The sequence below is a fragment of the Drosophila pseudoobscura genome, chromosome X (assembly GCF_009870125.1).
Source record: "Drosophila pseudoobscura strain MV-25-SWS-2005 chromosome X, UCI_Dpse_MV25, whole genome shotgun sequence".
NCBI lineage: Eukaryota > Metazoa > Arthropoda > Insecta > Diptera > Drosophilidae > Drosophila > Drosophila pseudoobscura.
The window spans coordinates 56249659-56258109 of NC_046683.1; the positions used below are offsets into that span (position 1 = coordinate 56249659).

Consider the following 8451-nt stretch of genomic DNA (forward strand, 5'->3'; position numbering starts at 1 on the left):
TCTTCATTGTAAAGCAAATCTAGGATCGCCCATGGCACGACTGGTTTCTGCACAAACGGATGCCACTGAATCACAAACTCGTGGCAGGCTTTGTTCTGGAACGGGAGTGCGGAAAGATTGATCCATTCCATTATTCAATGCGTTTGGATGGCATCACCGCCTACAAAATGGGCCGAGTTTAACCTTACTTTTACGTTTTGACCAGTTGGCTTTAAATATGTATGTTTTTATTATTACTTTCCAGTACTGGCCTCAGGGTTGCTTTGGGGTTGAGCCTGGGCCTGACCACTATATATATATATATATATACTGTATGGTTAGTGGCCTGACTTAACAAACTTAACAGCGAAATTGCCAACAGCCCATATCCCAAGATATCCAGAATGTCGGGAAGCACTAGGCCAGAGGTAGGGCAGCCCAGATCCTCTCAAATCCATATTGATCGCCACTACATAAACCGTAACTGGTCTATGGACAAGACGCCGCCATCGGACATCGATTTCAGCATGAATGGAAGACGTCTGAAATTGCTTTGGTCTGAATCGGAAGAGGGCAAGCCAGAGCAAGGCGACCCTTTGACATCGCCTGCGGAGAACTCGCCGACACCAAGAGATCCCTATCCCTGGAGTTCGCAACCTTAAGACTATTCTTTATTCTTTATTCATTGAATCATATTGGCACTCGAATAAAATGCATTAAATTAATAATAAGTGGAAGCCTTCGAATGTTTTTTATTGACATTGATGCAGAATCAAAGTACAAATAAAGCCTTTCCATGATGCTTGACCATGCAAAAAATAAAAATAAAAATAAAAATACGCATTATGCAGAGAATTCTTTGATTTTCGCGCCCCACGATAGCTAATAGTATCCATTTGGATAGTATTGATAGACCGTCTGGCCTGGGGCAACATTGTATGGAGATGCTGTGTTTTCCGTGGGAAAAAAACACTCTGGTCGGCCTTGGATCCGGTGGCGCAGATCGCATGGGCCCAATGGCAACGAGCGAGTCGAGCCCAGGCGATGGCGCAGATCGTAAGGACCCAACGCAGGAGGCGGTGCATCTCCATAGCCATAGACAGGCGCTTGCCAGTTCGGACCGTCCTGCATAGTCGTGGTGCTATACTGAAAGTGAGTGTAGTGCGTTTGCGTATACCACATATGGTTGCTGGCTGCTGGCATCTGAGGCAAATGTCTGTACGGTGTTACTGGAGATGGTGTTACTGGATTTTCGAATCGACTAGTTACTATTGGTAGTATCGGTCTTGGTGAGTTGTGAGCCATTGCCTCAACAGGTCCCAGCGGTGGAAGTGTACAATCACTCGGTCGAAAGATCTCAATTGACCCGGCCGAGCAGACAGGAGAAACGTTGTCGTTCATCCTTGTTTTGTTCACAGCAGAATGAGATCTACTTCTCGGGTGGCGTATTGGGGGCTCACGAGAAAGACGGTGCTGTCGGGATATACTTCTCGAGTGGCGTATAGGTGGCTCACGGGAAAGACGGTGCTGTCGGGTTCCACTTCGCGAGCGTCTTTGAGGATGCTGATGAGAACGGCCGCTCTGACGGGATCTACATCTTGAGGGGCTTCTGGTTGGCTCACGAGAAAGACATCGCTGTCCGGACAGGCGTTTTGGGGAATAGAGACGAATCTGTCTGGGTCGGAACTCTCGTCGCATTCTTTGCGGTGATATTATCGGACTAAAACTGTCTCGGCGCCAGTGCCATCTGTTCGGTGAACCACTTCTAGAACGTCTACGGCCAAACACATGCCCATTCTCGGCGAATTGACGTCTCGATAACCGTTTGTAGGACATCTTCTTGCGAAAATGTTCACGATCGCTGGAACTCGTCCCATTCGGGCTGCGTGCTCTACATCTATCGGTTTCGGTTGATATTCTCGAGGTGCTATTCCCTTTTTTGATCTTGCCTGGGCTCCTACCCCTTGACATTTTGCATTGTTTAGTTTCCATCGAGGAACTGTTGCTGCGAGCCCCTTTACGACTGGAAGTGATTCTATCCTCTCTTCTATCTATCTCTGGAGGTTTTTGCCTGTTTTTGTGCCCTACTGATGATAATGATCTAATCAGACTTCTTCCTTGATTGCTTTCTTGTCTGTTTGAAGATCCACCACTCCGAGAACGCCCACGCCTAGATTGATTCCGTTGCGCCGAAACACTGGATCGCCTGGAATGTGAACGACTTTTCTTTTGAGAGTGCACTTCAATGGGCGCCAAGCCAGCTGCGCGCTGATGTGGTGAGTCCAAGCACTCGTTGACGCTGGACGAAGAACTGGGCACGGCAGAGGCAATTTCCACTTTGGTGCGTCTAGTAAACAAAAAGCAGTCATCGGGTAGGGTGATAGATGGCGGTGGCGGCGCCACTAATGGCATTTCAACAAGGTACACTGGGACGTTTTCTTCCTCGAGGAGCTCGGCCAGCTCGTCGAAAGGATCCCTCTCGGACTCCACGGATTGATCGTCATCTGGCTCAGTCTTGATTTGCGGCTTGCTTTCCTCCATGCTCATTGAGCTTTTAATGCGGCACGGCGACTGAGACCCATTCTCCTCTCGCTAAATAAATACATAAATAGATGGAGTCAAATGTTACTTCATTCGTAAATTGCGACTTTCGTAGCGCCAAGCGCGTTTCCCAAGTAGATATTCGTCTTTCATGTTCACATACCTTCCACGGCGATTTCACCATATCCGACACCTTCTGGTCCTCCGCAGAGAAGTCTTCTATGCAGTTGGTGGGTGTTTTGTTGATTTTCGCTTTGATTTCAATTTGAATTAAGCAATTGTGCTAAGCACCGAAACACCACTTCCATCTCTAGCTCACACACCTTGCAATGAAATATATTGTAGTTGGTCTATGGTCGACTCACGAACTTCTATCGATGTTTTTGGAAAGAGTGCACAAAGTGAGCGTATTGAGCATTCTTTCAAAAACTGTAGTAGACAATCAATTTCGAAATTTAAAATATGTTCAAAAATACATATATTTTTGTAAAACAACATTCCACTTTACAAGAATTCGGAGCGGGAATAACGTGGCAGCCGCACGAATAGATGTATGCTTTTGGCGGACTTTACAGTACTAACATCTGAAGCATTTGAGGAAAACACACGGTATATCGGTATATTTCTGAGGGTCTGACGGTATATTTTATCGATAAATCCACTGCATTTGAGGAAAACACACGTCCACGTACTTTCTGTTCTGAAAACGTTAAAGAATTAGTTAAAAACGCTTCGGTAGGATAATATCCAAGGGTGTATGCCCATTAACACGTAACTACGGGCGCCATTCGATACAGCTGCAGGGCTTACAACATCTTCAAAGGTGAAAGAGCAACTCCAAGGCAACGTCAACAATTTTCATAGCTGTGAGCAAACAATTCAGTTTTGTGCAATTCGTCATGTCCAACTCCGCTGCCGGACCCACCAAGCAGGACCTCGAGTCCGTGTTCAGTCGCCTGCGTGCTCAGCCAGCCAATAAAGTGAGTTGCCCTACTTCTGCAGCTTGCCCTTCGGCCCCCTACACTCACCCTCTGACCCGCTTTGACCCCGCTTTCAGTCCTGCTTCGATTGCGCGGCCAAGGCACCTACCTGGTCATCCGTCACGTATGGCATCTTCATTTGCATCGACTGCTCGGCCGTCCACCGGAACCTGGGCGTTCACCTGACCTTCGTGCGGAGCACCAATCTGGACACGAACTGGACGTGGCAGCAGCTGCGCCAGATGCAGCTCGGCGGCAATGCCAACGCTTCGCAGTTCTTCCGCTCCCACAACTGCACCAGCTCCGATGCCCAGGTCAAGTATAACTCGAGGGCGGCCCAGCTCTATCGGGACAAGCTTAGTGCCCAGGCCCAGCAGGCCATGAAGGTGCACGGAACCAAGGTGAGTTCCCACTTCCACGTCTGGCTCTGACAATTTGTTATTTGTTGCCTGGAGTTTCTTGACACTGTCACACCTGATTAACATTTGCTTTTGCTAACATGCCGTGCGCTTTTCCGAACTACGATTCCGATTCCGATCCCAATCCCAATCGACATACCGCCACACACCCAAAACCGACACCAACACAGCTGCATCTTCTGGAGCCGGCGGTCGACAAGAGCGAGGGCAACGAGGCTGCCAAGGAGGAGGACTTCTTCGCTCAGTGCGACAACGACAATGTCCCCCCAGCGGACTTTAACGCGGAAAACAACAACATCAGCAAGGTAGGAGACCTCCCCCCCCCAGAGACACAAACAGAAGAGACACGCCCGCGCTTTTAGAGTTATTTTGTTCTCGCCCCACCCCCAATCTTACCACTACCCCACCCCGCTCATCACTGTCTGCCTTCCAGGTGGAGACGAAACCGACTCCATCGCTTACTAATCTGGAGACCCAGCTAAGCGGCGCCCCCAGCGTGGATTTGCTCAACTCGGTGGTGGCATCGTCCGTGCCCTCTTCCATAGGAGTGCGCAAGATACAGCCCAAGAAGGGAGGGGTAAGTTTTCGCACGAGACATATACACAGAGGTGCGTCCGATTAACTGTTCTTTTCGGATCCTTTCCAGCTGGGCGCTCGTAAGGTGGGCGGCCTGGGAGCCACCAAAGTAAAGACAAACTTTGCCGACATTGAGGCTCGTGCCAATGCGGCCAACGAGATGAAGACGTCCAGCGTCCAGGCAGCACCCGCTGACAAGCCCCAAACCGCCGAAGAGGAGCTGGAGACGGTAGCCAGCATGCGTCTGGCCTACCAGGAACTATCGGTACAGAAGACACGCGAAGAGGCAAAGCTGAAGACCATGGATCCGGCCAAGGCCAAGCAAATGGAGCGTCTGGGCATGGGCTTCAGCTTGCGGGGCTCCGATATGGCCCACTCCGCCATCGGGGACATGGCGACCATCCAGCAGACGGCGGCTCCCAAGAATAAACTGTCTTCGCTGGAGAATGACAACTTCTTCACCGACTACTCGCTGTACAGCGGTGGCGGTGGCGGTAGCGGCACTGGCGGCGGCGGCGGCGGAGGAGGATACTCTAGCGAGAAGCGGGAGAGTTCGACTGGCGGGTCCAGCAAACTGGATAAATTCGAACTAGACGCGTTGGGCTACGAGACTATCGAGCCCATAGGCGGCACGCATAGCAACATCACGTCCATGTTTGCCAACAGCTACGACTACGACAAGCCCAAGGCGTCGGGGAAGACGGCCAGCGGCTCGGGTGCCACATCCTCCTCCTCCTCCTATGCAACCAGCAAGAGCAAAAGCACCGCCAGCAACGATCCCGTGATAGCCCAACAGAAGTTTGGCAACTCGAAGGGCTTTGGCTCCGACCAATACTTCGCCAGCGAACAGTCGTCTTCTGACGCTGGCGCGAGTCTGAATCGATTCCAGGGATCACGTGCCATATCCTCGTCGGACTACTTCGGCGACGGATCTCCTGTTGGCAGGGGTGAGTGCACATTCGATGGCTTCATGCAGATGCATATACAGATTGTGACTTCTGAAATGTCTTTCCTGTAGGAGGAAGCGGTGGGTATTCATCTTCGAACTTTAATGCCCCCGACCTAGACGTGGAGAGCGTGAAGGAGAGTGTGCGCCAAGGCGTCCACAAGGTGGCCGGGCGCCTCAGCAATCTGGCCAACGATGTGATGTCCTCGCTGCAGGACAAGTACGGCTACTGATATCAGAAGGACGGCCACAGCCACAGCCACAGCCAAAGGAGTCGCAGGAGCAGCACCAGTGGCGGAGGTGGAGGTGGAGGAGACACTAAAATTAATGTTTTTATATATTAGTCACACAAAAGTTGAGCGATTATGCAGAAAGTTATAAACAATTCCGAGCAGTTAACCATGTAGTCTAGCATCAGAGGATTAATCCCCGGATACCTCTATAGTTCTTGTATAAAGAAAAATGAATAACGAAATCCAGCAGTCTAGAAAGCTGTACAATACGCGTAGTGTCTTTTAAAATACCTATATATATATATACATGCATGCAAACATACACGTACGATGGATGCTATTCGACCGAGAAGATGTAACATTTGCGAAGGATCAATGCATACGCCCCTTAGCTATAAGTCGAGCCTATAGCCGAATGTTAGTTGATTTTTTTTCTTCATTTAAGAGCATTTACTTTGTCCATTTCCAGTTTGATTGTATCTCGATAGGCTTAGATCTTGGCTCGAGATCATCGTCAAATGAAACAGAAAACATAAATATATTAGAAATGCATAGCGGATCGTTTCCCCAACCGAATAATCACTTCCTTCAATGGCGTTTAAAAAGAGAAAAAAAAAGTTTATTTAACTGCGGTCAAAAGTTGACAATTTCGCTAATAATTACAGGAGAATCTTTCATTTACAGACTGGATCTAGCAAGACGCGGAGGATAGTCGTCAGTCGGTGACTTAGTGACGGAACTTGCTGGGATTGGGGCGGACGCGAGCACGCACAGAGTCGGGGGAGCCATAGGCGATGGCGTGGCTGGTGGCGGCTCCGCCCTCGCCGGTGCTGAACGAGTTGGCAATGGCGATGGCACCGCCGCTGGTGCCTCCGAAGTTGACGGGGAAGAAGGTGCCGGCGGGCAGAGGGGCGGCAGGCTTCTTCGAGGGCTTGGCAGCCGGACCGGCAGCCTTGACGGGCTTCTTGGCAGCTGGACGACGGGCTGGGTTCTTGACCACTGGCTTGACGGGCACGACCAGCTCCTCCTCATCCTCATCAACGTCGTCGGACACGGCTTCCTCATCCTCGATGGCAGCGACCTCGGGCTCATCCTCCTCGGGGGACTGATCGAGCTCGACAATGACCTTCTTCTTGGCGGGCAGGTAACGGTTGGCGGGCACAACGGCAGCCACGGGGGCAATGGGTGCGGGAGCGGGCAGCTCGGCCTCGACGGCAACGGCGACGGGCTCGGCGATGGCCTCCTCCTCAGCGGCAACTGCGGCGGCGGCGGCTTCCTCGGACACAAAGTTGTATTCGCGTGGCACCTTGGCGGCGTCATCGTTCTCCACGGCGGCCACCTCGGGCTCAGCCTCGGGCACGACATCAGCATCGATGGCCACCTGGACAACAGGAGCCTCGTCGGGATAGGCCTCGGCCACGGAAGTGGCTCCATGGGCTCCGGCAGCGGCCAGGACATCCTCGGCCTGGACTCCCTCGGCGCTGAGCTCATCCACAGACTCTGCATGATTGCAATCTTTGGTTAGGAACCGCACGGTTAGTTCTGGCTGGGATTAGTGAGTGGAGTTAAGTGGGCGAGTGCTTACCCTTCAGGTAGGTGCCGGTGGCAACGGTCTCGCCGGCCACAAGGGCGCTGGCGGCCTGGGTGGAGCGGGCGTGGGTGCGTCCTGGCTGCACGTACTGCATGTACATGATGCGCTGCTGGGGCGCGGCTCCGTACCACTCGGCGGCGGCGGGCTGCTGGTAGTAGACCATTCCTGGAACGAGGTATTGCCGATCTTCAGTAGATGTTGGTGACGTGGCATGACGTATGGAATGGAATGAGAGATGATTGATGATCGAATAAATGGTGAATAGTGGTGATCTCCAGCTCATTTAATCCTTTGTGAGCAGGCTGGACTTTCGGCTCCTTATTCACTCGCTCAACTCACTTTTCCTGGCAGGCAGGGCATCGCCGCTGGCCACGAACCCGACGATCACCAGCAGAGCCAAGGCAGCACTGAACTTCATGTTGGATTTAATTCGATATGCGATTTACGGTTGGGGAGGAGGAAGAATTCCTATATAGTTCCTTGGGCAGACTGGAGAGGTTACTTAAGGGATCACAGCAGGAGCTAAACTTGTCACTGAAGTTTCCACCAAAGAAGTGATGTCTGGGCAACGCAGCGCGTTAGATTTATATACGAAACCAAACTGGCAAAAAAGGCCAACAAGACGAGCATAATGAGAGGCAGCGACAAAAAAATCGGATATACCCATAGGCAGACATATACCGAGGCAGAAGCAGTGCCACAGCCCCAGCCACAGTCATAGCCAGAGCCAGAGCCCTGCTTTGTATGCAGCAGGGGATCGTCGCGGGTCTGTCGTAGCCCCAGCGGAACGTGCGAACCATCCGCCTGACAACTCCGATCGCTGGGATCTTGATGATACTCATATTGTAGCCGTATTCGTATCATCATGCTCGTATTGCGCGTTTACGGTGGATCGACCGAGATCGGTTAAAGCTGTCAATTCGGGGACCTAATCAGCGATGGGTGTTGGGTATCGACAGATATTGAAGACGGCCTGGCCTCAGCGTATGGATCAGAGTAGGAGATAGTTAGTCTCGATCCAATTCCCTCCATCGAGAGCACCGGAACGAGCAAGGGGGGGGGGGGGGGGGGGACACACATGTTGGCCATAAAAAACAAAATTGGCAATTTAATTTTAAGGTCATTTCGGGGCCCCTGGGATAGGAAAAGCCAAATAATTCGAGGTTTATGGGTGCGTGTGCGCCTT

At 51.5% G+C, this 8451-nt stretch overlaps 3 protein-coding genes across 7 annotated transcripts; 1 reads left to right on the forward strand and 2 right to left on the reverse strand.

Moving 5' to 3' along the window:
* Positions 1–700: 700 nt before the first annotated feature.
* LOC4812547 (uncharacterized) lies at positions 701–2869 on the reverse strand. Its single transcript, XM_015188049.2, has 2 exons — positions 2684–2869; positions 701–2571 (listed from the first exon to the last, which is right to left on the reverse strand). The coding sequence occupies exons 1-2, from the start codon at positions 2702–2704 to the stop codon at positions 862–864; spliced, it is 1731 nt and encodes a 576-aa protein (XP_015043535.2). The 5' UTR covers positions 2705–2869; the 3' UTR covers positions 701–861.
* A 139-nt stretch (positions 2870–3008) lies between these two features.
* On the forward strand, positions 3009–6250 carry ArfGAP3 (ADP-ribosylation factor GTPase activating protein 3). 2 transcript variants are annotated; one of them, XM_001352360.4, is made up of 6 exons: positions 3014–3500; positions 3578–3901; positions 4090–4224; positions 4353–4496; positions 4566–5442; positions 5514–6250. In XM_001352360.4, the coding sequence occupies exons 1-6, from the start codon at positions 3420–3422 to the stop codon at positions 5672–5674; spliced, it is 1722 nt and encodes a 573-aa protein (XP_001352396.3). In that variant the 5' UTR covers positions 3014–3419; the 3' UTR covers positions 5675–6250. The 2 variants fall into 2 exon arrangements, with proteins under 2 accessions (XP_015043534.2, XP_001352396.3); XM_015188048.2 differs by lacking the exon at positions 4090–4224 and having other exon boundaries at positions 3009–3500.
* Positions 6251–6266: 16 nt separating this feature from the next.
* On the reverse strand, positions 6267–7843 carry LOC4812587 (translation initiation factor IF-2). 4 transcript variants are annotated; one of them, XM_033381685.1, is made up of 3 exons: positions 7605–7843; positions 7260–7451; positions 6267–7174 (listed from the first exon to the last, which is right to left on the reverse strand). In XM_033381685.1, the coding sequence occupies exons 1-3, from the start codon at positions 7681–7683 to the stop codon at positions 6402–6404; spliced, it is 1044 nt and encodes a 347-aa protein (XP_033237576.1). In that variant the 5' UTR covers positions 7684–7843; the 3' UTR covers positions 6267–6401. The 4 variants fall into 4 exon arrangements, with proteins under 4 accessions (XP_033237576.1, XP_033237575.1, XP_015043533.2 ...); XM_033381684.1 differs by having other exon boundaries at positions 6267–7189; XM_015188047.2 differs by having other exon boundaries at positions 7260–7430; positions 7605–7842.
* Positions 7844–8451: the final 608 nt, after the last annotated feature.

What these genes read in the sequence shown, in the direction of transcription:
- LOC4812547 (XM_015188049.2), bottom strand. Translation starts at nt 2,704, where the DNA reads ATGGTGAAATCGCCGTGGAAG. An exon ending in TGGTGAAATCGCCGTGGAAG is followed by an intron (nt 2,572 to 2,683) that starts GTATGTGAACAT and finishes GTATTTATTTAG; the next exon opens with CGAGAGGAGAATGGGTCTCA.
- ArfGAP3 (XM_001352360.4), top strand. Translation starts at nt 3,420, where the DNA reads ATGTCCAACTCCGCTGCCGGACCCACCAAGCAGGACCTCGAGTCCGTG. An exon ending in GTGCTCAGCCAGCCAATAAA is followed by an intron (nt 3,501 to 3,577) that starts GTGAGTTGCCCT and finishes CCCCGCTTTCAG; the next exon opens with TCCTGCTTCGATTGCGCGGC. An exon ending in TACAGCCCAAGAAGGGAGGG is followed by an intron (nt 4,497 to 4,565) that starts GTAAGTTTTCGC and finishes GATCCTTTCCAG; the next exon opens with CTGGGCGCTCGTAAGGTGGG.
- LOC4812587 (XM_033381684.1), bottom strand. Translation starts at nt 7,683, where the DNA reads ATGAAGTTCAGTGCTGCCTTGGCTCTGCTGGTGATCGTCGGGTTCGTG. An exon ending in TGCCCTGCCTGCCAGGAAAA is followed by an intron (nt 7,452 to 7,604) that starts GTGAGTTGAGCG and finishes CATCTACTGAAG; the next exon opens with ATCGGCAATACCTCGTTCCA. An exon ending in CACCGGCACCTACCTGAAGG is followed by an intron (nt 7,190 to 7,259) that starts GTAAGCACTCGC and finishes TCCTAACCAAAG; the next exon opens with ATTGCAATCATGCAGAGTCT.